At 37.0% G+C, this 27957-nt stretch overlaps 1 protein-coding gene and 2 pseudogenes across 5 annotated transcripts in view; 1 reads left to right on the forward strand and 2 right to left on the reverse strand.

The window, feature by feature from the left end:
• Window positions 1–3074: 3074 nt before the first annotated feature.
• On the reverse strand, window positions 3075–4020 carry LOC113924583 (annotated as a pseudogene).
• A 2694-nt stretch (window positions 4021–6714) lies between these two features.
• Window positions 6715–14248, forward strand: LOC113925522 (annotated as a pseudogene).
• Window positions 14249–17094: 2846 nt separating this feature from the next.
• The window catches only part of SLC9B1 (solute carrier family 9 member B1), a 66296-nt gene continuing 55433 nt past the window's right edge, over window positions 17095–27957 (reverse strand). For all 5 annotated transcript variants that reach the window (XM_027598517.1, XM_027598518.1, XM_027598514.1 and 2 more), the window contains 6 exons: window positions 25497–25672; window positions 21313–21419; window positions 20078–20227; window positions 19421–19529; window positions 18834–18970; window positions 17095–17435 (listed from right to left, as the gene is read on the reverse strand). In XM_027598517.1, coding sequence (XP_027454318.1) covers window positions 17223–17435; window positions 18834–18970; window positions 19421–19529; window positions 20078–20227; window positions 21313–21419; window positions 25497–25672 — 892 coding nt within the window. In that variant the 3' untranslated portion in view covers window positions 17095–17222. The remainder of the gene's footprint in view (window positions 17436–18833; window positions 18971–19420; window positions 19530–20077; window positions 20228–21312; window positions 21420–25496; window positions 25673–27957) is intronic.

The raw sequence follows: 27957 nt of genomic DNA on the forward strand, positions 1-27957 counted from the left end.
TTACCCAGAGCAGTTTTAGTTAAGTGGGACAAAGAATGAAGTAAAATTCCTATTACAGCAGTTTTAATAATAAGTGGTAAGATAGCAGACTACAATAAACTGAGTTTACTGAAATCATGCCAATAAAAATAAACCCCCAAAACGAGTAAAATACAATAAACAACAGAGAGCAAAAAAAAAAAAGTGATAAAGAGAATCACTACATGTTACCCTGTGAATGAGGCAAACGAGGCCTCTGTATATTGGCCCCTGGGGTTGTTTATTAGCTCAAAATCCCACTGGCACCATATCAAAATTTTACACAGCCATTTGTTTTAAACATAGCTTAATCAGAGTTTTAGCTATTTAGAGCTTGGCTGCTTTATATACCCTATGAAACTGTGCCTAAAATCGGCTTGCCACAGATAAAATAAGTCTTGGGTTATAAAGACCCTAACCTGCTGCAGCTCTTTAGAATTCTGACCCAGAGACTCCCCGCCATGCTGCTGAGTGACATCATACAAAACCACCTAGACACATAAGCCCTCTTTCTGATGCCTTTCTCCTCCAGGAGGTCCCTTGCCCTCCTCCCCTTCTGAAGGACAGCCTCCTAGTCTTAAGCCTCTGGATGGTCTGATGGTGTTGGGGCCCTTCCGGTACGCAAACCTTCAAAGTATCACCCAAATAAAGCTTGTGTGTGCTACTGCCACCTCATGGCCATATTTCCCCCCTGTGATCAGCCTTGAAATGCTCAAACTCACCCCCTTCCACTAGATAATAATAAAAGGAAAAATTCACGAGGAAGATATACCAATTCTAAAATTGTAGATCCCTAATAATATATCTTCAAAATAAATAAGGCCAAAATTAATGGAATTATACAGAGTAATTGATAAATGCACAAATACACAGATTTTAACACATCATTTTTAGTAATTGACTAAATGGACTTAAACTTAGTAAGGCTATATAGATGATACAGAACTATAATCAACAATTAGATTATCCCTATTCTTTTCAAGTAAACTTGAAATATTTACAAAAATTGACCAGATATTAGGCCTAAAGTTATCACACTTTATTTTTTTAAATTTTATTTTATTATGTTTTCTTTTTATTTTTAAAGAATTTTTTTCAATTTATTCATTTGAGACAGAGAGATACAGAGCGAGAGAGAGAGCAGGAGCAGTGGGGAAAGGCAGAGGAAGAGGGAGAAGCAGACTCCCTGCTGAGCAGGGAGCCTGATGTGGGGCTCCATCCCAGGACCTGGACATCATGAGCCGAAGGCAGACGCTTAACCATCTGAGCCACCCAGGCGCCCCTATATTATGTTATGTTAATCACCATACAATACATCATTAGTTTTTGATGGAGTGTTCCATGATTCACTGTTTTCATATAATACCCAGTGCTCCATGCAGTACGTGCCCTCCTTAATACCCATCACCGGGTTAAACCATCCTCCCACCCCCTCCCCTCTAAAACCTCAGTTTGTTTCTCAGAGTCCATAGTCTCTCATGGTTCGTCTACCCCTCCGATTTCCCCCGCTTCATTTTTCCCTTCCCTCTCCTAATGTCCTCCATGCTATTTCTTATGTTCCACAAATAAGTGAAACCATATGATAATTGACTTTTTCTGCTTGACTTATTTCACTTAGCATAATCTCCTCCAGTCCCATCCATGTTGATGTAAAAATTGGGTATTCATCCTTTCTGATGGCTGAGTAATATTCCATTGTATATATGAACCACATCTTTTTTTTAAAGATTTATTGTTTTAGTTCTTGTGTTTTTATTTGTTTCACTATTTGTACGTTTAGCTCGCAAGAGCCTACAGAAGTGAGCGAAATTGTCTGCAGTCTAATTTTAAACAACATGAGAGAGAGGTTAAGCGTTAAATATAAAAAATAGAACTTTTAGCTTACTATACTAGAAAGAATCTTCCTGAAACATGTCAGTTAAATTCGTCTGCAATGCATTAAGAAATGGGGAACATGTATCTCCTCTAAGAAATATTTCAAACATTGTGTACACTATCAAAAGAGCTGGTCAGCAAGTTTTCAAGTCACAATCCCCTGAACAAACTAAAGACAAGTTACCTTTTACCTGAAGTCAGAAGAGCAAAGTCTGTAGGAGTAAAGATATTGCCAGTGTTCTCAACAATCTACCCGTACATGACAGGTTCTGAAAATTTATTCAATAATGTGAACCATTATTTATTTCCTGGCAAGCTCCTTGCTCAAGTGGCAAGTAACTTCCGAGGCTGGGCTTCTCAATCTGTGGAGAGAGAAGCAAGCCATATTGGCAGCATTGCTCCATCTTGAAAATCCTCTTCCAAATGGGAAAAGAGTCCAGCAATGACCTTCCTAGCAACACTGCCCGAACACACAGAACTGCAAGTCTGCACTGCGGGTCGCTGGGCAGGTGCGACTCTCAGCCACTAAGCCAGAAGCAGATTAAAGAGAAGAGAAGGAAGTGGAGGTCAAACATTTCAGTTGATAGATGCTATAACATAGCAAGGGCATGTGGTCTAGAAATGGATGAGATGTCAAAATGAGGTAACCAGGTATTGATAATGTTGAGAATTTAAAATGCAAGTCCCACCACTGAAGATGGAGCTTTTTGACATGGTGCTGTAGGGAGTTCTGCCTGGGATCGATCTATTTGGAAGTCCCTTCTGGGCAGCACTGTTAGATATTTCTATTATCTGCTACATCGGAACCTCTGAATAATCATGACTTATACTCAAGATGATGCCTCTGACACCTGCAAGGTTCTGTAGGATCTTCCAAATCAAAGAAAGATCATATAATGCCTGGTATCATTTTGGCATTAGCCTATTATTATATAACGATTATTTAAAATTAGGTAATCCATATTTGGGCTCAATGATAGCTCTATCAATCTTACTGTTTTCTTACCTAGAACATCCCATTCTCCCAATAGGCTTATTGTACAACCAAAACCAAAGTGGGGACGGTGGGTTCTTGAAATCTAATCAGCCAGGAGGAAAGATCCCACCGGCCACTCCCTGATACAAGATCACCAGTGTATCTCAACACAACCTGAATACTCCTTACAGTAACATCCTCTTGAAGACCAAATATTCCAAACCCTTAGTTTTTTTTATAGGATTTAGAATCATTTTTCACTTAGCTACCCCACCACTTGCTTACTGTCTTCTATATGCATTTTACCAACTTGAGTTGGCTGTTGAGTACTAGTCGAGGGGAATCCCAACTCTGGCTCCTCCACTCTCCTTTACAGACTTGGAAATGGAAGGTAGTGCAGTTCTTTCTGGCCATCTGCCAGGCTTGAGACTCCAGGCTTCTCGGAGTAAGTTCGACTGACAATTTTAAAGAACTCTTCTGCTGCATCAAGAGCAATGAGACGATCCACGACAAAGAGGTATCTCTTCGAGAGCTCCCAGCTTGTTTGGAAAAATACTGGTTTCTTCAGCCCGTTTTAACAATATCTCCCCCGCTTTCCTTGTGTTTTTAGAATCACTGATGGTGCTGAGTTTCATCCCTGACAACAAAGAGTCGGCTTCCTTTTGAAAACCTTTTAGTCCTTCCAAGAGTCTACACCGAGTTTCACTGTCTCTCTTACAAACAGTATTTCTTCCAATCTGCCTCTTCTTAAACAGCAGCTCCTAACTGGCCAATCACGCTCATCTAATTCAATCCATGACGTACACTAAATTCTCTAAAAAGCGTTTCCATCTATTTCTCACTCCCCTCTGAATCTGCCGCAGGATGTAGATATCGTGGATGAGTTTTTGCCACTCCTCTGAATATTTGGCCTGCTGATTTCGAACGACTATCAAATTGTACAGGATTCTGTCGTCATCTGCCTCTGTGTGGGACGCATCGTGGGGCATGCTCCACAAATTCTTTTCATCATCTCTTGCCAGAGTTGCTCCAAACGAAGAATACGGATTGCTATCACTGACCAGGGGCTCCTTCTCAGGCGCGGCGGGCTCCTCCAGGCACCGGCAGGGGTAGCAGCAGCACACGGTCCTCAGCCAGTCCCGTGGCCCCATGGGGAGCGAGGTGCCCCGCGGCGCCCGCACACGGGGAGACAGACTGCCAGCTGGGAGGGGCCAGTTGCGGCCCGGGCATTATGGGCCCGTCCGTGCACATGGACCACATCTTCTTTATCCATTCATCTGTTGAAGGGCATCTTGGCTCTTTCCACAGTTTGGCTATTGCGGACATTGCTGCCATGAACATTGGGGTGCATATGGCCCTTTTCACTACATCTGTGTCTTTGGGGTAAATACCCAGTAGTGCAATTGCTGGGTCATAGGGTAGCTCTATTTTTAATTTTTTGAGGAAACTCCACACTGTTTTCCAAAGTGGCTGTACCAACTTGCATTCCCACCAACAGTGTAAGAGGGTTCCCCTTTCTCCACAACCTCTCCAACATTTGTTGTTTCTTGCCCTGTCCATTTTTGTCATTCTAACTGGGGTAAGGTGGTATCTCAATGTGGTTTTAATTTGAATTTCCCTGATGGCTAGTGATGATGAACATTTTTTCATGTGTCTGTTGGCCATTTGTATGTCTTCTTTTGAGAAGTGTCTGTTCATGTATTCTGTCCATTTTTGGACTTGATTATTTGTTTTTTGGGTGTTGAGTTTGAGAAGTTCTTTATAAATCTTGGATACCAGCCCTTTATCTGTAGTGTCATTTGCAAATATCTTCTCCCATTCTGTGGGTTGCCTCCTTGTTTTGTTGACTGTTTCCTTTGCTGTGCAGAAGCTTTTTTATCTTGATGAAGTCCCAAAAGTTCATTTTTGCTTTTGTTTCATTAGCTTTTGGAGATGTATCTTGAAAGAAGTTGCTGTGGCCGATGTCAAAGAGGTTATTACCTATGTTCTCCTCTAGTATTTTAATGGATTCCTGTCTCACATTGAGGTCTTTCATCCATTTTGAGTTTATCTTTGTGTATGGTGTTAGAGAATGGTCGAATTTCATCCTTCTGCACGTGGTTGTCCAATTTTCCCAGCACGATTTATTGAAGAGACTGTCTTTTTTGCATTGCATTTTTTTTCCTGCCTTTATCAAAGATTATTTGACCATAGAGTCAAGGGATGCAAGGGTGGTTCAACATTCACAAATCAATCAATGTGATAGAACACATTAATAAGAGAGAGAAGAACAATATGGTTCTCTCAATTGATGCAGAAAAAGCATTTGACAAAGTACAGCATCCTTTCCTGATTAAAACTCTTCAGAGTTTAGGGATAGAGAGAACATTCAAGTTCATAAAATCCATCTATGAAAAACCCACAGCAACTATCATCCTCAATGGGGAAAAACTGAGAGCCTTTCGCTTAAGATCAGGAACATATCAAGGATGCCCACTCTCACCACTCTTGTTCAACATAGTACTAGAAGTCCTAGCAATGGCAATCAGACAACAAAAAGAAATAAAAGGTATTCAAGTTGGCAAAGAAGAAGTCAAACTCTCTCTTTTTGCAGATGACATACTTTATGTGGAAAACCCAAAAGACTCCACCCCCAAATTACTAGAACTCATACAGCAATTCAGTAATGTGGCAGGATACAAAATCAATGCACAGAAATCAGCTGCTTTCTTAAACACAGTGCAACTGTAGAAAGAGAAATTAGAGAAACAATTCCATTTACAATAGCACCAAAACCCATAACATACCTCGGAATAAACCTAACCAAAGAGGTACAGGATCTACACTCTAGGAACTACGGAACACTCATGAAAGAAATTGTAGAAGATGCAAAAAGATGGAAAAACATTCCATGCTCATAGATCGGAAGAATAAACATTGTTAAAATGTCTATGCTACCCAGAACAATCTATACCTTCAATGTCATCCCGATCAAAATTCCAATGACATTTTTCAAAATGCTGGAACAAACAATCCTAAAATTTGTATGGAATCAGAAAAGACCCTGAATTGCCAAGGAAATGTTGAAAAAGAAAAACAAAGCTGGGGGCATCACGGTGCCTGATTTCAAGCTATAGTACAAAGCAGTGATTACCAAGACAGCATGGTCCTGGCACAAAAACAGACATATAGACCAATGGAACAGAACAGAGAGCCCAGATATGGACCCTCAACTCTATGGTCAAGTTATCACATTTTAAAATTCATGTATAGACAACAAAGCACTAGTATTAGAAATCAATAACAAAACGGTTTTCCAGGGGTGCCTTTGTGGCTCCATTGATTAAGCATCTGCCTTTGGCTCAGGTCATGATTCCAGGGTCCTGGGATCGAGTCCTGCATCGAGCTTATTGCTCAATGGGGAGCCTGCTTCTCCCTCTCCCTCTGCTCCTCCTCTCTCTCTCATAAATTTAAAAATAAATAAATAAATAAATAAATAAATAGGTGATCCAAAAGAGATACATAAATTTTAGAAATTAAAAACAAAATCCCAAATAATTTATGGAACTAAGAAGTAATTATACTAAAATTAGAACATATTTAAAATTGGATGAAGAGGAAAAGATTATAGACCAATAGGTGTGCAATATACCTGAAGCAGTACTTTAAGGGACATTTACCAGAAGCAATTCACATTCATGAGAAGGACAACAACATACATTTACAGTCTTGTCCAAATTCTATGTTAGCTTTTCTACGCTCGTGTCATAATACAGTCCAAAGAGATCTGGACTGTCTGTACATTCTGTAGAATATTGCATTTGTTCATTATATGGATCAGTTAAATCAGACTGGGTGAATAAGAAATGGCAAGTATGTTGGACATCTGGGACACACGCAACCCTGAGAGTAAGAGAAACCCCTTTGAAGATGAAGGGACCTACCACATCAATAGAAATTTTAAGGGTCCAGTGGTCTGCGGTAGGTTTAAAATAAAGGACAAACTATTGCATCTTGTAGTCCCACCACGAAGAAGGAAGCACAGTGTCTCATAGGTCTCTTTGGGTTCTGGCAGTAGCATAGTCCAAACTTAGGAGTACTGCTCTTACACATTTGCTGAGGGACACAGAAGGCTGCCAGCTTTGACAGGAACTTAGAGTAGGAAAGGGCTCTGCAGCAGGTCCAAGCCACAGTACAAGCAGCCCTACCACTTGGGCCATACAATCCAGCAGACTCAATCCAGACATTAAAGATACACATGCAGTGGGAAAGACACCATGTGGAGTGTATGGCAAACTGCAATAGGAGGAATCACAACATAGTCCTATGGGGTTCTCTAGCAAGGACATGCCAGCTGCTGATAATTGTATATCATATTGTATAGTATAATTATACATCTTAATAATACTGGATTTACCTGGCAATGGGTATTGAGTGACCATGTGACTAGAACTTCTCATAATGAGCTTGGTTTTGTTAGACTACCGAGTTCCTAAGGACAACTTGGCCCCATAGGAAACCATCATACGATGAAAGTAACACATCAAGGATCAGTCAAGAGAAGTACTACAGGGCACAAGTAAACAGTATGAGCAGGTGGCCCAGGTTCTCACATCATCAAAAACTATTTCACTAGTTTCTCTCCCTCAGCTTGCAACTATGGTTGTGTAGGTATTCCCATATTGCTTAGGGAAGAAAAAGTTTGTTAAACTTGGTTTATTGAAAGTTCACCTCAAGATGTGGATGCAAGCCAAAATTGTATGGCTGCCTATTTCAGCTCTGGAAAGGTATCAGAAAATAACATCCTCCCAGTAGTCAGAACTTTGGACTGTGTACCTTGTTATTCATTTTGCATGTATAGAGAGGTGGCCCAGAGTAAGAATGTACTCATATATTCATAGCCAAATGGCTTGGTTGATAGGTCAGGGGTTGGAAGGAAAAAACTTGGAAAATTGAAGACAAAGGAATCTGGGAAAGAGGCATATGGATGAAACTATGGAAATAGATAAGATATGAAGATCTTTGTATCACATATTAACTCTTACAGAGGCTATCTACCAACAACCAAGGCAACAAAATGATTCAGTCAATTGATGTCAGCCAGTTTCTTCCATTGGCCACCTAAGTACTAGCACAATTGTGCATAAATGTTGTGGCAGGGATGGAAGCTATAAAGAAGCCCAAACAGCAGAAGTTCCTTCTGACAAGTAGCTACTGCTGCTGCTGAATGTCCAACCTGCCAGTAACAGAGAACAACCCTGAGGTCTCAATATGGCACCATCCTTCAAGGAGACCATTTAGTCACATAGTGGCAAGTTGAGTATATTGAATCCCTCCCATTTAGGAAAGAGAGCAATTATCTTGACTGGAACTGAGACTTATTCTGAATATGGGCTTGCTTTCCTGCTCATATGGCCTCAAACAGTACCACTATCCAAGGGCTAACAGAATGTTTGACCCCAAACATGGAATCCTGGTCATCATTGCATTGGACCAAGGAAAACATTTTACAGCACAGTAGTTGCAGCAGTGGACACATGACAATGTGAATCAGTGATCCAGCAAAAATCATAAAATCATTACAGCCAGAACCTGCCAAACTGATGGAGTGATAGAAAAAGCTTTAGAAGCCCTTTGAAGCTACAAGTATGGTGTACTAGCATACACTCTAGATCAATGACCATTATATGGTCCCATGTCTCCAGCAGACAGAGGACCAAGGGTAGAAGAAAGAGTGGAACATTTACCATCATTCACAATGACCCGCTTGGGAAATTTTTGCTTCTTATCTCTCTCAATCCTGTTACAAAATGGAAGGAGAGATGAATATGGTTGGCACATTCCAAATGATCCACTGGGGGATCTTTAGGTAATCTTTTGTTCAGTTTTGTTGGCACAATTGAAGTAGACAAGTGCAGTACCATGGCTGAGCATGACATTCTCTGTTCAGTAGAGGAGGAATGATGACCTGGGCTAAGACCACTCAGGGATGATGATCTGGGTCACCCTGCCAGATAAGTGACAGAGACCAGCAGAAGTGCGAGCTAAGGATAAGAGAAATGTAGAACAGATAGTATGTGGATAGTAGAGGAGGGAGATAATCAATTGAGGGTGCAAGACCAGCTGCAGAGGTAATGGGCTATAGTTCATTCCGTTAATGTTCCTTTCATAAATTTCCCCAGCAAAATAAAAGAATCCTGGAGGAGATTTTCCTAGATGGGAGTGAAATTATATGGAACAATAGATCCAAAGATCCAAATGGCACAAGGGGTGGTGATGTGTAGCCAAGGTCCTTCTTTCAGGACCAAGGCACTCATTCCCTTGACTGCTTTGAGTGTTGTCTGTTGAGGGATCACAACCAAGACCCTCCTTAAGAATTGCCTTCAGGCAAAAGGAACTATGTAGCCCAAATTGCACTACCTCTCTGGGGGCAGTACACATCCAATACTACTTCATTGGAATTGATATGAACTATTGCCAATAATATTTTAAGTAATATGTTGTCAGTCAAAGAAAAAAGAAAACTTTTTAAAAAAAGATTTTATTTGGGCGCCTGGGTGGCTCAGTTGGTTAAGCGACTGCCTTCGGCTCAGGTCATGATCCTGGAGTCCCAGGATCGAGTCCCACATCGGGCTCCCTGCTCAGCAGAGAGTCTGCTTCTCCTTCTCACCCTCCTCCCTCTCATGCTCTCTGTCTCTCATTCTCTCTCAAATAAATAAATAAAATCTTTAAAAAAAGATTTTATTTATTTATTTGAGAGAGAGCAAATGAGAGAGAGAGCACAAGTTAGGGGGGAAGAGCCGAGGGAGAGGGAGAAGCAGACTCCCCGCTGAGCAGGGAGCCTGGCGTGGGGCTCCATCCCAGGACTTTGGGATCATGACCTGAACTGAAGGCAGATGCCTAACCGACTGAACCACCCAGGCGCCCCAGAAAATAAAAAAAACTTGAGATGAACTGATATAGAATGGAACTATTGGAAGACTGTTGGTAAGAGCAGAGGAAATAATGATGATATGATCAACGTGGCCCTTGATATTCAGAGAGCTAGCTGAGAGAGATGGATTTGAGGCCCAGATGAGACACTGGCCAGTAATAATATATCTGGGTTTCAGTTTTCTCATGTAGATGAGGCAGGTTAGATTAAATGATCACCAAGTGTCTTCCTGCTCCTGTATTCTGTAATTCTAAAGTCCTCTGCTCAACATACAAACAAACAGCATGGGGGAACAATGCTTTAAACCTGTAACTAGCTTACTAATAGAAGATTATTCTTTAATACAATGATACAAATGGTTATCTAAAACCTAGAGATTCCTGCACCATGAAGTAATTCTTTTTTTTAAAGATTTTATTTATTTATTTATTTATTTATTTATTTATTTGAGAGAGAGGGAGAGAGAGAGAGAGAGACTGAGTGCACAAGCAGGGGGGAGGGGCAGAGGGAGAGGGAGAGCAGGGAGCCCAATGTGGGACTCGATCCCAGGAACCTGGGATCATGATCTGAGCTGAAGGCAGACGCTTAGCCGACTGACCCATCCAGGTGCCCCACCATGAAGTAATTCTTATGTGTACATTCCAACAGACAATAACTCCTATGAACAAGCACAACAAAAATAATTGTTTTTATTAAAAATAATAGGACATTAAGAATACTGTCACCATGGGAGTATAATGTACAATATAAATTAATGTAGTAGCAAGGATATTAAATACAGCAGTCATTCCTTCCCTTAAACAAATGAAAGTCACTTAAACACAGTCTATTCAATTCTTTTATGAAAAGCATTGATGTTCCCTGATCCACACTCTCCTTCTGTGTCTCTCCTTGTGCAGTGAATGTTGGATTGGATACTTTACCACACGTTGCTATACTGTTCTCAAGATGCAGGCAGAGTAATATGCAAGAATTATGTTCTGTATTTAAACAGTTCATCTTAAAATAAATAAACAAGGAAAGTCCTGGGGAAAAGGAGCATTGAGCTCTACCAGATATTAAAAGATAACATAAAGCTACTAAAACTAAAATATTCTGGAACACATGGATGGCTCAGTCAGTTAGGCATCCAACTCTTGATTTCAGCTCAGGTCATGATCTCAGGGTAGAGGGATTGAGCCCCGAATTGTTGAGCTTCACGCTCAGTGGGGAGTCTGCTTGAGATTCTCTCCCTCACCCTCAGCTCCTCCTCCCACTCTCTCTCTCTCTTTCAAATAAACATTTAAGAAAAATACTCTGGTATTAGTAGGTGAATAGACAAATCAGTGGAATAAAATAAAACTCCAGAAATAGACTCAAGTATATATGGAAATTTAATATGCAATACAGAAGACATCTTGAATCACAGAGGGAAAAGGATAGTTATTTTAATAAATACTACTTATTATGGGTTGAATTGTGTTCCCCCAAAAGATATGTTGAAGTCCTAATCCTCAGTAAGTCAGAATTATTTGGAAATAGTGTCATTGCTGATGTAATTAGTTAAAATAGGGTGAAGCTATACCAGAGTAGGCTGAGCCCCTAATCCAGTATGACTAACAACCTAAGAAAGGGAAATTTGGACACAGAAACAGATATGCACAAAGGGAGGATGATGCAGAGACACACCAGGAGAAAGGCATGTAAAAACAGAGGCAGAGACTGGAGTGATACATCTACAAGCCAGAGAATGCTTGGAAGAGGCAAGGAAGTATCTATCTTCCCATGGAGGCTTCAGAGGGGCCATGCCTCTGCTGACACCTTGATTTTGGACTTCCTAGTTTCCAGAACTACAAGAAAATAAATTTCTGTTGTTTTAAACCACCCAGTTTGTGGTACTTTGTTTTGGCATCTCTACCAAACTGATCCAGGATCAGATAACTGGATAATCATTTGGCAAAAGATAACATTGAATCCATACCTCACATCACATAACAGAAGAAATTCTAAATGCATTAGAGAAATAACAGTGAGAGATGAAATTATACAAGCTCTAAGGGAAAAAAGAGTGAATTCCTTTCTAACCATGAATCAATATCTAGTAGCATAAAGGAAAAGATTCATATATTCAACTCTATGAACAGAAAACTCTTTTGCTTAACAAAAGAAGCACAACTAGCAAAATCAAAAGACAAAAGAAAAACTGAAGAAAATATTTGTAATTTACATCACAGACAATTGACTATTTTCTATTCTTTACAGCTTTTTAAAATAGAAAAGAGAAATACCAAAAATCACAAAGGACATGTACAGATAGTTTACAGAAAAAGAAAGGCAAATGACCTTAAACCAATGAAAAAGATGCCCACTCACTCATAGTCAAAGAAATTTAAAATTTCACTGCAATGCTCTCTCTCATTTATCAGATTAGAAAAATCCCAAAGTTTGAAAATATATAAAATTTTAAACTATATAAATGTTTTACATATCCAAAATTGTGCATATATCTTGTTTAAAAGCAATTCTTAGAACTGAAAGCAAATAGAAATAAATAAGTCTGTACATCAAAGTATATATATTATATAGTATAACTATATGTAATTATATATATATAATTTCAAGGGGCTTTGGAATTTAGTACTTTTAGTGGACATCTTTGGTGAGATATAGTCTAAGGACAAAAAGAACTGCAAAATATCTTAAACTTAATTCAGTAATTATAAGTAATAATATTGGTATTGCTATTTTGAAATTTTTGAATACTATAAAATAAAGCTAATACCACATTAATAATATTAGGAACCAAGATATTCAGTGTAAGAGAAAAAAGATAAAGGTAAAAGCCTATGATGTTACATTTGAATTAGAAATAGCAACTCGATCTCATGTTTTTCATAGTTTTATTTTTATTTTTATGTTTTTTAAAGATTTTATTTATTTAACAGAGAGAGACACAGCGAGAGAGGGAACACAAGCAGAGGGAGTGGGAAATGGAGAAGCAGGCTCTCCGCTGAGCAAAGAGCCCGATGTGGGGCTCGATCCCAGGACTCTGGGATCATGACCTCAGCCAAAGGCAGACGCTTAACGACTGAGCCACCCAGGAGCCCCATAGTTTTATTTTTAAGTGATTAAAAACTATGATAACTTAGGAAACTTTTTAAAAATATTTAGTTATCTTATAGAATTTATGTCCTATAATTACATGGTTTTATATAATATTTACTTTTCCCCCTCATTAATCAGCACTGAAGGGATTTTGACTACATATAATCTGTACTATGAATTATATTCTAAAATCACCAGTAATAATAAAAACACTTTTTTATTTTAAAACATGTATTTTATGATTTCTAAGACTTGTATTTTTTAGCAATGTTTACTGACAAGATCTAGATGCAGTGATTCTCCAGCCATAGTGAGCATTCCTAACCTTCAGATTTTGGTTTTAACATACCTATTTTCATGGAAAGATACCAGTCTTTTGGAGACTAGCTGATTCCAGGTCTGGAGTAGGGAAAATGCATATGAATCTGGGACAGCTTGTTATGCCTGAAAGGAAGAAAGCATTCAAACACTATGGCATCATGTCCAAAGAGTACAGAATCAATTCTGAAGGATACCCAAGGACCATATTTGGGACAATTTGAGAATCAAAAAATCAATTGTGCTGGGCTGAAACACACTGCATATTTTAAAAAATCATAAGTTGACAGAATACAGGGGACTTCTGGCTCTGGTGATGATATAACAGCTAGTATTCAACGTAATCACCAGCTGGAAACGACTACAATACCTGGATACAAGTCCTTCAGGTTACTTCCCGGCAGCTATCCTGTAGACTCAGAACCACGCTGCATACTATCCTTCTCACCAAATTGCTCAACTAAGACCAAGTCCTTGCTGGACTGTTCAGGGTCCCAGACCTCATCCATTCCAACAATGCCTGGTGCTGTCTGCCCAGCTGCTCCTAGACTACCATTGAATAGTGAGTCCAGCTTCTTTATAGGTTTCACGAGTCATGTCAACAGTGTGTTGCTAACACAACACAGTGGGTCCACCACTGCAGCAGCTGCTGTGGTAGCTATTCCTGCCGTCAGTGTTCTTCCACAGTATAAATATGCTGTAGGAGTTTGCAATCCTCAACAACGTCTTAATATGAAGCCACAGGTTACCATGCAGCAGCCTGCTGTTAATGTACAAGTTCAGGAGCCTGTAACTACTTCCATCTTGGCATCTGCTCCTCCTCAAGTACAAAAACAAATTTGGGTGAATGCTTCCTTTTAGTCAAGCCATGCACCCTACTGTTGCTGGTAAAAAATCACCAATGTGTTGTTGGACACTGATAATCCAGAACCTCTCCATAGGCTTGAATCTCCAGAGTCTCTCTGATCTAAGGTTGCTGAAGCATTGGTGTACTACAAGCCCACCAAGCTAAAAAGGCTTCCCAGGAAGCAATTAACAATGTCCTTGGAGTTCCAACTGCTTAAAATTGATCAGGGACTATGAAGAGAAACACATGCTTCACCAGAGAAAAGTATCTAAACACCAAAAAGCTTACATATTATGGGGGAAAATTGCTAAATATAAAATAGATGCAAAAGAGGAAAAGAAACTTTGAACCTTGTGTACTGAGCAAATGCTAGGTCTAGATTACTTCCTAATTTACACACACACACACACACACACACACACACACACACACACTAGGCCATCAGAAAAGAGACAAGCCTATAAAAACTAATGTTTTATAGATCCTGGGAAAAACAGTTTTCAGCAAAGTACAAAAATTTAAAGCATTCTTTTAATTTTATAATTCTTTACTGTGGAATAGCTCAGAATGTCATTTGTTTTAAATAACAATTGAATACTGAGCAAGGAAACGTAATTTGGATTATAAAATTCTTGCTTTAATAAAAATTCCTTAAATAGTGAAAAAATATTAATGAGTAAACAAAGACATACTTGATAAATTTATAAGGAACAGTGTTCTTGTATTTACTTGTTTAAATACTATGAACACTTGAATACTGTACACATGGTTAACTGGTTGTAATTTTAAAATGACATTAATGAAGGTAATTTTTTTTATGTTCAATTAGCCAGCATATAGTACATCATTAGTTCTTGATGTAGTATTCAACGATTCATTAGTTGCATAGAACACCCAGTGCAAGTGCCCTCCTTAATACCCATCACCTGGTTACCCCATCCCCTGACCTTCTTCCCTTCTGTAACCCCCAGTTTGTTTCCCGGAGTCTAGAGTCTCTCATGGTTTGTCTCCCTCTCTGATTTCTTCCCATTCAGTTTTCCCTCCCTTCCCCTGTGGTCCTCCACACTATTATGTTCCACATATGAGTGAAACCATATGATAATTGTCTTTCTCTGCTTGACTTACTTCACTTAGCATAATCCCCTCCAGTTCCATCCATGTCAATGCAAATGGTGGGTATTCATCCTTTCTGATGACTGAGTAATATTCCATTGTATATATGGACCACATCTTCTTTATCCATTCATCTGTTGAAGGGCAACTTGGCTCCTTCCACAGTTTGACTATTGTGGACATTGCTGCTATGAACGTTGGGGTGCATGTGCTCCTAATGAAGGTAATTTTTATAAAAGTTTTTATGTAGAAAATTTAAAATTCAAATTATTTGAATGCCTGCAACACTACTTTTAAAAAGTAGAGTGTTTTGATCTAATGAACATATATTAAATTTAATACTTAAGAAACAATCTATAAATCACCAAAAATGACAATTTCCCCTTAATTAAAAAAACATAGTTCCTCATTCTGAAAATGATTTATTGTACCTTTATCTTTTATTAAGATCAACTTTCTATTTTAAAATCTAATTCTCTTGTAAATGTAAAATACTATCTTGTGAATGTAAAAATATTTTCATTTACTTATTAGTAAAAATGATTTGCCCTCATGATATAACATTAGTCAAAACACTGGAGCAGTTTAGAACTTTAAATTTTTAGAATTTTAGTACTAGAATTAAAATAGTTGAAATGAGGCATAAGATCTATGCTGAGTTGTAAAAATGTAGAAGAAAATGCTACTAGAACAGCAGCTATTTTATCTCCTCCAGAGTTATCCAGGTGTGTGTGAACTTTTGACAGTTTTACTGTTATATTTTGTGGAAGGTCCCAGTCTTAACAGGAATATATATATATATATATATATATATATATACACACATATATATGTGTGTATATATATATAGTTTTGGTTGCCTTATAGTTGTTTCGCTTTGCAAATTTATGGGTAAAGTTCACATTCTGTGCTATTTTAGTATTTTACTTACATAGAAGAGGGAAGACAGAAACCAAGTAATGTTTAGTTCCTGCATTTGGCTTTTGCCAAAGAAGTCTGAATGATTTCTAAGAAGCCATTCACTAAGGCTATTTGAGAAGGTTTTATGTGACCCTTCCAACTTTAAAATAATCTTTTTTTTTAAAAAAAGATTTTATTTATTTATTTGACAGAGAGAGACACAGCGAGAGGGAACACAAGCAGGGGGAGTGGGAGAGGGAGAAGCAGGCTTCACGCCAAGCAGGGAGCCCAATGCGGGGCTGGATCCCAGGACCCTGGGATCATGACCTGAGCCCAAGGCAGACGCTTAAGGACTGAGCCACCCAGGCGCTCCTAAAATAATCTTGACATAAACGGAAACTGCATTTTGCTTGTGATTGGTTCTATATAAGCATAGCAGATTTCATCAGCCAGAATTGAAAGGAGATTCCGTATTACTGAGGAAAAGAAAAGCTCACATGGACAAGTCTATTAATCTTTCATTTCTGCAGGCTGACTTTAATTCTTTATTTTATACTCATTGAAAAATCATGGTTCATTTCCATTTGTGATTTAATTTTATATCTACAAATAAATACTACACTTAATGTTTCATTTAAAAGCTATTAAACTTGTCATTTTAAGGGTACTGCAGAAGTAAATAAGTCTAATTTTGGTTCTTTTATTTAACATACCATTCATTTAGATAGTCGCTGAAAACAGAATTTGAAATCCATTTTGTTGACCCATTTATTCCTGACATTTTTGTCCTTCATAGTGATCTTTTTAACCAAATTACTAACCTGATGGTGGGTCCTACTTCTCCTGTCTGGAGGCTTAGACTATCTTACCTTTCTGTCATTGGGCTCATTTAATTTTTTATTATACCGAGTTTGTAATATGACAGCAGATTCAGCCTGATGGATTACTTTAAACTTTCCTAGAGTACTTACAGATTTACTTTGTTCTTAAAATACATAAATACTATTTTATCAAATTAACCTTGGAATAAAAAATCATAGGAAAGCTCTGTAATGAAATCACATATTTATTAAATCCTTGGTTCTATGTACAATCTCCACGTATTTGTATGTTTTAATTTTTCTCTCATGTAAGATAATTTATTAAAAGAAGCAGGCAGGTGATGGCAAATAAACTTTTTAATGAAGTTCTAATTTTGTCAATTCGACATCGATTTTGTTTGGCTCATGGTGTGTAAGTACTTTGGGTCCCAGTACGCCAATAATTAGAGCTCCATTTGGAGCTGTAATCAAGATGGCTAAAAATGCTACTGTCATCACATCCTTTGAATATGGTTCCAAGTGGGGTGCACTGCTTCTTGCTGTTTCTAGAGCCAGAGGACCTAATACAGCCTGCATATAGGGGGTAAAAAGATGAGACATAAAGAAAAATATTAAATAGTTAATACATGATAAAAGGTAATGGCCCTGTTAAAACAAACAAAACCTAGTAGTAAGCCATCAGAAAAGAGACAAGACTTAAAGTGCCGAGGAATTTTCATGAATTACTCATCAATTCTATGTTCTCCCTAGCAAATATAACTGGATGAAAAGTGAAATAGTGACAAATTATCGTGCACGCATTTTGGGGCCGATTTTGTATTTTTATCATCTCAGCTTTCTCCTGTTTAAATATCTTTTTTGAGTGCTCACATTAGTCTCAGAACCTCAGGAGTTCTAGCTGAAGCAGGGTTTTGCTTATTTACCTTTACCATGGACTATAAGGTTCTTGGCTGTAATAAGAAAACACAAAATACTAAGGTTTCTTATGGCTTTCTAGGATTTTGTTGCTTATCTTCTCCTTATTCTTCCTACTTGGGAGGCAATGTGTCCAGTAAAACTGACAAGAGGTTTGGAATCTACAAAGTGGACATGAGAGATTACGAAGTAACTTGCCTAATGTTAGAGGCAAAACACCCAGGCTGGTCCCATGGACCAGCTTTTTTAACCATGACACAGAGAATTTTGTTGCACAGGAACTCACAAACTTCTGTTTTGGAATAACAATGGAAAAAAGAATCTCCGGAAATCAAGACTTATGCTGCCAGGTTAAAAAGTCTAACAATAAGTAGTAATACCTCTTTGTAGGAGCAGAATATCATTGAATCAGAGGGCAAAGCCACAAGGTCTCCCCATTCATTCATTCATTCTTTTCATCATTCATTCTTGTAGGTATGCAATGCTTACTAACTGTGTACTTCCTGTGTGCCAGGCACTGTATTAAGTACTAGGGGAAAAATAATGAAAGAAAGCAGACACTGTTCTTGTCTTTCCCAGATAGTCTGGTGAGGAGATTTAGTCATTAATTAAAATCATATAAATTAAATGCATAATTAAAAATAATACACGTGCATTCATGTATGGTAGAGTGGGTGGCAAGGGTAGGAAAGATATATTTTTAAAAGAATTAATGTGTCTCTACTTTAAAATCATTACATTTATCCCTATAATATTCAGCAAAATGTAAACATTCTAGTGTCCAGATATATTCTTATTTTGTATTTTGGGACAACAGAAAAAAAGTTTCAGAAGTTTAGGAAGTATTTGTCATTAAAATACACTTTTTAACTTTAGAAGAATTGCTTTTAAAACAGATTTTAAAAGATTACATTATTTTCAATGAGTAGTTATGATCAAGTATTTTAAAAGTAAGGCTAATAGCCTACATTTTGTAATTAAAGTAACATTCATTTGGAATTTTAAAAAATCATCAACATTACAAATTATTAAAATGACTTAATATGTTCTTACCTGGACTGTAGCTTTGGGCATCCATGATAAAGCAATAAATATTTTCTCCTTAAAACTAAAGCCAGCAAAGCACATCAAAACAAATGTAAAAGAGATTCGAACCAATAGTGCCAGACTCATAGTAGCAACACAAATGCCTACAACAGATAAAAACAAACATAAACAACAAAATGTTTGGGAAGAAGTGGTTCTTTATACCTAGAAAAAGTGCAAGAGATTATCTGATGGTGGAGGTACCATGTAAGATAAGGTAGATTACATTTATTTAATTCTGAGCTAATAGACTTTGAACTTTCACTGTAAATGAAAGTATTCAAAAGGTGCTGATGGTATGTAATATTTTCTGTCAGAAAAGAATTCCAATCTGCATTTCCTCAGATCATTCAGGGAAGGTATTCAGCGCTATCTTTGGTAACAAAGGGCATACAGGGTAACAGAAGAGCAAATGTATGTTATTAACTGTATCATGAGTTTCTGAAGAAGGTTCTTGTAGCATTCAAGACATATTGTAAATAAAATAAAAATTATTCATAGTTTTCTTAAATATTTTCAAATCTTATATTTTTTGTGCCTGTAATTATTCTTACCAATAGCATTTGATTTAAGAGATGCAACAGATACTTCTGATCCAACCAAACCAAAAAGAAGGGGTTGAAAAATATACCATGTAGTTTTAATAATTCTCTGGACTTTAACCTGTAGAAAAGAATAATATATTTTTAGTTATTGTGTTTAATTGTTTTGACACTTAAAAATAATTGCATTTTAAAAAGTTAAAGTCTCTCAATATTTAATGAACTTAAGATATTTTATTTGTAGAAGAAATGTTAAAGCTTAAAAATTGAGTATGTTAATTCTTTTACTCAAACACTTAAGTAGAATTTGGTTAAAAAAATCATCAAAGCTTATAGCAGAATTATTTACAATAGCCAAGACATGGAAGCAGCCCAAGTGTCCATTGATTGATGAATGGATGAAGAACATGTATGTGTATACACACACACACACGCGCACGCGCGCGCGCACACACACACACACATGCACACAATGGAATATTATTCAATCGTGTATTTCCAGGTCCTTTTCCTAAATATTTTATTTCCTTGATTGATTTATATACATCCTTGAAGACACAAATTTCTGGAACATCTTCCAACAAGAACAAAGAGATTTCCTAAATGTCTATTATAGATGTAAAAAAATAGTTATTTTATCTTAAAAAATGATGTATTAAAAATATTCACCTTTTCTGTGGACCAATTTATCCCTGCAACAAAAGTTAATGCTAATGTGCATAATCCTCCAGCTGCATGTAAACCAATATGATGGCTTCCCAAGACAGCAGTAACACACATACTCAAAATAAGGAAAGCTCTCTTCAGTGGCAGTTTTGTCTAGAATTAGATAGATATTTGGAAATTAATTTACATTTAATATATAATACAATATTTATATCTTCTACCATTTATTATTGACCCTTTGGTATCATGTCTCTATATGTTATATTAAATAGTGTCTAGAATTTTTACTTTCTTCCTCACCAAAAATTTTAGCAAACTTGATACCAAGTGAAAAATTTTGCAATTATTAAGTTTTATCTTCTCCCACATCTCTGATACCAATGTCAGTAAAATGGCTATAGTACTTTAGCTATAAGTGAAGAAGGAAGGAAAGAGACCCATATAAATTGTAGTTCCTATAACATATCTAATGAGTTTCTTTTTAAGATTTTATTTATTTATTTGATAGAAACAGAGATAGCGAGAGCAGGAACACAAGCAGGGGAAGTGGGAGAGGGAGAAGCAGGCTTCCCGCCGAGCAGGGAGCCCAATGCGGGACTCGATCCCAGGACCCTAGGATCATGACATGAGCTGAAGGCAGACGCTCAACGACTGAGCTACCCAGGCACCCCATATCCAATGAATTCTTAAAAATTAAAGTTTTAAATATCTCTTAGCTGAGACAGCTGTTACAGAGAAATTAAGATGCAAGTCACAGAAATACAAGAGTAATGGCATATCCTTTAGGGGAGGAAAGGGTTGAGTTTAATAGTGTTGCCTCAGTCAAAGGCAGTGGGAGTAAATTTAAGTCAGAAAATATTCAGAGATAAATGGCAATCTCTTTCACCAAAAATGTTCAAGGGAAAATTTGAGGGAAAAAAGATTAGGGAAAATTGTCAGTGGTCAATAGGCAATTTAATGAATAAAGGGCTGGGGTGGAATGGAGAAGGTACTCTGGGTTAAGTACACTTTTCTGATACTCTTATTTGCCAAATCAGGAATCAGAGACTTCAGTCAAGGCCATTGACCTGTATCAATCACAACTGTGCTCCATTTCAAGCAGAGAGTAGCACTAGGGGCTATTTTGGGGAAAGAGAATTAAATATTACATTTAATAGTTCATGGATCTTCCAGAAGTTCAAATTTTTGAAAGAAATGTCTAACACTACACTTCTAAAAAATAGTAACTTTTTATTTACCTGATCTCCACTTGGAAAATATTGAACAAAAATTCCCAAAACAGCTCCTGCCAGCGCGCCAATAAGTACGTCCCGAAAAGAGGCAAGGACATTATTAAGTATACCACCTGTAAGGGCACACAATAAGGGAAACATCTCACAGAGTAATATTTTCACATACCTAACATATCAGAAGATCAAATCTAGGTGGTTCATAGAGAAAAGCACATATCTTCTAGAACAAATATGCAAAAATGGGACTTTAATATTCATATACTTGAAAACATAATGATCTATTTGATAAATTAAGTATGTACTCTCAAATAATTTAATAAATACACACAATTCAGAAAAGTTCATTGAAAATATAGGCCAGAAAACAAGGAAGTAATAAGCCACTGTGGGTTCCCTTAGAAACACAACCTAAAAGACCAGGTGAGGTGGAAGAATGGACAGAGTTTTGACAAAGGAGCACCTCTGGCACCTCACATGTCTGGTGATGTTTCTTCTCTGATATACTGTTGTGACAAAGAAACAAATGACTTAAACATAAAAAGAAAAATTTAACAACAACAGAAAAAAAAAAAGATTTACTCCAGGATCAATCCTAGGAATATTTGAGTCAGCAGTCAATTGAGTTTCCAACATATTTTATATGCCCATATCTGTAGTTTAGAGGAACAAATTCTAAAAAAAGATCCTACATCACAAAAAAAAGTTGTTATGCTATGGGTATTTTAGCTCAATGAGATGTGTAAATATATATATTTTAGAAATGTTTTTCCATGAAAAAATAACAGAAATGCAGGATGACAACAGCAAGATGGTAGAATGGGAAGCCCCAGAACCTTGATCCCTCAAAGAGGCATTAACTTAACAACAATATACAGTCCGAAAGCCTTAATGGAACTCCACAAACCAATTAAGAAGTTGCAGCAAGAGAAAAATGACTCATCATGTACAAGAAAGCTCCTATAAAATTATCAGAGGATTTCAGAGCAGAAACCTTACAGACCAGAAGGGGGTGTGATGGTATATTCAAAGTGTTGAAAGGAAAAAAACTGCCAATGAAGAATACTATTTTACAAGATTATCTTTCAGAATGAAGGAAAAATTAAGATTTACCCAGATAAACAAAAGTTGAAGGAGTTCATTACTACTGCACCTGCCTTACAAGAAATGTTAAAGGGAATCCTTCAAGTAGAAGTAAAAGGATGGTTAGCAACACAAAAGCACACAAATATAAATCTTTGGTAAAGGTAAATACATAGATGAATTCAGAATTCTGTAATACTGTAATGGTGGTGAATAAATCACTTTCAATTCTGTTATAGAATTTAAGATAAAGACATAAAAATAACTATAAGACTGTATTAATAGGGACGCCTGGGTGGCTCAGTCGGATAAACATCTGCCTTCGGCTCAGGTCATGATCCCAGGGTCCTGGGATGGAGTCCCACATCGGGCTCCCGGCTCAGCGGGAAGCCTGCTTCTCCCTCTCCCTCTGCCTGCCGCTCCCCCTGCTTTGTGCTCTCTCTCTCTCTCTGACAAATAAATAAATAAAATCTTTAAAAAAAGACTGTATTAATAGATATACAACATAAAAAGATAGAATTTGTGACATGGATAACAAAGGGAACAGGGCGAGATGTAAAGGATTAGAATTTTTATATGTGATTGAAATTAAATTATCACTTTACGTTTTTATAAATATAGGGATAGAAAAAGATATCCCATGCAAATGATAACCAAAAGACAGCAGGGTGGTCATACTTATATCAGACAAAATAGAATTTAAGTCAAATACAAATAAGTCACAAGAGATAAAGAAGAGTATTATATAATGACAAAAAGGCCAACTGACCCAGAAGATAGGGTTAAGTCTCTTTACCATATTCCAAAATGTAGATGTATTGAAGATCTAATGTAAAAAAATAAAACCTTGAAAGTCCTTAACATTTAAAAAAATGTATTTTATTTATTTGAGAGAGAGAGAGAGAGAGCATGAGAGGGGGAAGAGCAGAGGGAGAAGCAGACTCCCTGCTGAGTGGCAGGGAGAGGGCCTCAATCCCAGGACTCTGGGATCATGACTTGAGCTGAAGGCAGACACTTAACCGACTGAGCCACCCAGACACCCCAAAAGTCCTTAACATTTTAAGTGACCATTTACATAGTCATGAGTCAAGAGGATTTTCTAAGCATGTAGCTGCTTTTGGTTTTTTTACTTTTTCTGTCCTCCACAAATTAGGTTGATCTCCTGTAGCATGTTCCATAGTACCTTATACTATGTACTATTCATCACATTTTGTAATTATTTGTTTAATACAAATTCCTTGAGAACATGAGCCACATGGTCTTCTCTGCTGTGCTAATAGTACAGAATAGCATTTAAAAGTGTGGGTCTGGGGTCAGACTGCCAGATTGCATCTTGGCTTCCCTACTTTTTGGATCTGTGACTTTGAGCAACTTACTTAACCTCTGTTCCTTGGTTTCCTATTCTGTAAAATGAGTATAGTACTGATGTGTGACTATTAAATGAGTGGAAATAGCTATGGAACTTGGAGCAAGTACCAACCAATTACTCAATAAAAGCTAATATTGTCGTTCACTGTTTATCCTCAGTGTTTGGCACAATTGTTGGCACAATGGAAGAGGAACACAAAAAATTTTAAAAAGAATTACTGATACTAGTCATGAAGGAAAAGACTGTCAGATTTGACAATAAAAAATTTGAAAAATCTGAATTGCAAAAAATGATAAAGTTAAAAGAAAAATTATAAATGTGGAAAACTATAGGACATGAAACAAAAGGTTATCATTCCTAACTTTATGCAGAATCTTGACAAAAGAACAAAAGATGAACACATATATAAGATAAAAGCAAAGGATTTCAAGAAAAGCAATTTATAAAACAGGATGCCAATGGCCATTAAACACGAACATTTTAAAATATCACTAGTATTCAAAGTACTTCATCTTAAGAGGCCTCACCTTTCACCTATCAAATAAACAAAGATATAAAAGACAAATAATACCAAGTTTTGAAGAAGGTGAAGAGAAAGTGGCAAGCTTTTACACCCTGGTAGGACATGACATTGTGGTAATATATCTCAAAAAAGCTTATAACTTTTATACTTTTATCTCAACAATTTCACTTTTGAGATTATGAAAATATTAAGATTAGGTACAACTATTTAGCTCTAAGATGTTCAACCAAGCATTATTTTAATAGTGAATATTGGAGTCAACTTCAATTTTCAACAGTTACATAAGTATGATGCAGCCAACAGAAAACTATACAACCATTAAAAATGTCATGGAAATATATTTACTGAAAAGAAACATGTTGGTGATATACAGTTAAGTACAAAACAACTCAGGTTACAAGAAAGTATGGCCGATTCTTATAATTTTATAAGAATATTGGGAGGGAAGTCAGAGAGAATGGGGAGAGAGTGAGAGGGAGAAAGAGAAAGTCTGGATTGATATCAAGAGTCGGTTATTATTTCTGAGGTTATGTTGCAGAGTTTATTTTTATATTTTCCTTTTTTTCCTTCTTATTTGTCTTGTGATTTTAAGAGAAACTATACATATTACTTCTCAACTTAAATATTTTGGTGCTTCAATAATACAGAAGATGGAATTTCAAACATTGCAGATAATTAAAGCATTACAATACGTGGAAAGATTTACTTTCACAATTTCTTGGACATTCAAGCCCAAATATTACCTTGGGATTCAGAATTGCTGCAGATCTTGTCCCACCACTACCAAAAAGGCACACAGTTGTTCATACTCTATATATTTAGGTTGTCTTAATAACAGAACAACCAGTTATTTATAATGATGGCCAAAAAGGCACATTTTAGAAATATATATTAAATAGCAGTACTTAATAATATTGCTGCTTAAAATTTTCTATTGAAAACTGTGATAAAATTCCAAACCAACATAAACAGAAAAATGATAATAATATGGGTTATCAGATTAATTACAATATATGGTTATGAAAATAAAATCATGTGTGTTAGTGGTTTCTCAATCCATTGAAACTTCTTCCCTGCTCTAGAATGAGCTTTCTATGAAGAATAAAAAGATGTTACATGTCAAAATAAATAAATGTTAATAAAGAAGCAAAGCCAGAAACCTTGTTTAAAGAACCAGAAAAAGCTATAATGAGGTGGCAGTTGCTGTATTTTGTTTACCTGAGGAGAAGACTATGCTCAAGCATGTACTGAATCCAGTGACTGCTATGATGTCATCCAAACTGCTAGCAGCTATCAGTAAGGTTGGGATGCCTTTATTAATGCCATATCCATTTTCTTGCAAAAGGAGCATGGAAGGGACAACCACAGCAGGAGAGACAGCACCTAGTACAAAACTATTAGAAAAACTTTGAAAACCAATTTTAAAACATCCTTTTAACAAAGTAGTGTTTTATATTAAATTTTACAACAAATACATTAGCCTTTTCAGATTTACAATTACTTCGAAAGTAAAAATGCTGAGTCAATATCATTTAATGGGTAAAATTTTTCACACATTTTTTCTGCTGGCTGATAGTTTATGGAGATTTCATTTAACATGTTGGTTTGGGCACAAATTGCCTCTCCCTTTATTCCTAAATCCTTTGAGATGAAGCTATAAAAATAATACGAAAACCCATAACCTAACTAGAAAAAAAAAAAAAGGAGAATCCTTAATGGATAAGAAACCACGTATATCCCAGGAAGATAAGAGTTTAACATTGAAGAAGGAAATCATAAGCCAAGTGTGTGTGAGTAAACATTGCTACAAAAGATATGGTATACTTCTAAAAATGCTCCAAGCCCAGAAATGGCAGATGCTGGGAGCAGGGGAAATCTGAGGAAATCCAATGGGTGACTATTTGGAGTACCACTGTAAGAATGGCCAGATAAATGTACTCTCCACCCCATTTCTAACTCTTGAAGAAGTCAGTAAGGAATGGATATCTGCCCCAAAGAAGGAACAATGAGTGTGGGCACCTAAGTTACAAAGGCTTTCTAGCAGCTTTCTAGCAGTCTTACCCTGCTGAGAAGAGCTTACTTGGGGAAGCTAAGGAGGTTTTCCTACTCTTCCTTCTTCTAGACAGCTCCTGTGAATTATTGACTGATATAGAGGGTCTGAGAGTTTAGCACTTTTGCCTCTCTGGCTGTACAATCCCTCTGATACAGTTTTTTCTCAAGATTTCCCTTTAGACTCAAGAAGAGCCTAGAATTCCCTGAAAATACTTATTTGCTTAGTTCGATTGTTTCTGAACTTTATGGCACATTGGAATCACCTGGTATATTATTTTTCGGTAGCTGCTTAACAAATTATTCCCAATTTTAGTAGCTTAAAGCAACAAACACTTATTATCATACAATTTTTGTGGGTCAGGAATCTGGGTATGGCTTAGCTGTGTGCCTCTGAATCAAGGTCTCTCACAAGGTGGTAGAAGATCTGCTTTACTCACATGGCTGTTGGCAGACTTTCAATATTTTGCCCTGGAGGTTTCTCAACAGGGCTACTCATAATATGGCAGTTGGAGTCCCTCAAAACGAGTAATCAAAGAAAATGCAAGAGAGAACACACAAGATAGAAGCCATGGTCTTCTCATGACATAGAATGTCTCAGGACATTCTATCATTTCTACTGTATTTTGTTCATTAGAAGCAAATCAGTAAGTCCAGCCCATATTCAAGAAGAGGGTATTACACAAAGGTATAAATATTAGAAAGCAGGGATCACTGGGAGTGATCTTAGAGGCTGACACCTTGTACTTGGGGACCTTTCAAAATACTGATGTTTGTCTCCCATTCTAAGACATACTGATCTAAGATGGAATTTGACCTGAGTACTAGGATTTTAAACAATTTTTTTAAATTGTGGCAAGGAATACATAATATACAATTTACCCTCTTAATCATTTTTAAGTGCACAGTTCAGTAGTATTAACTCTATTCTGATTGTTGTATAACAGATCTCTAGAACTTTTTTGTCTTACAAAACTAAAACTCTATATCCATCAAACAACTCCCCTTTCTCCCTCACCCAAGACCCTGACAACCATCATTCTACTTTCTATTACTATGGTTTTGACTACTTTAGATATATCAGTGGAATCATACAGTATTTGTTCTGGCTTATTTATCCCAGCATAATGTCCTCCAGGTCCATCCATGTTGTAGAATGTGACAGGATTTCTTTCTTTTTTTTTTTTTTAACAGGTGAATAATATTCTATGTATATACCACATTTTCTTCATCCATTCATCTGTCAATGTGGGCTGCTTCCACTTCTTGGCTATTGCAAATAATGTTCCAATAAACATGGGTGTGCAAATATCTCTTTTGAGATCTTTTGTTCTCAGGTATCCAAAGTGTGTCACTCTTTTTTTCTGCCAGTATTCTGAGTCAGGTGAGACAGAAACCAGTCCCTTGGGTCAAAAAGCCAAAATGTAGGACACATACTCCAGCTTTTTCTTTCCTTCCTGATGGAGAAGCCAGGATTTGGGAGTTTTCTCCTGGTTGCCCCTTGCTGTGCAGGGAGGGGGTGAGGTATGGTGGGTAAATGCAATGAAATGTTCTAACTGCTCCAATGTGTCTCTTCTTGGCCTTGTACTTGGATGGGATACTATAACCTCTCAAGTGGTTTCTGGAGTTC

The sequence above is a fragment of the Zalophus californianus genome, chromosome 2, assembly GCF_009762305.2.
Source record: "Zalophus californianus isolate mZalCal1 chromosome 2, mZalCal1.pri.v2, whole genome shotgun sequence".
Classification (NCBI taxonomy): domain Eukaryota; kingdom Metazoa; phylum Chordata; class Mammalia; order Carnivora; family Otariidae; genus Zalophus; species Zalophus californianus.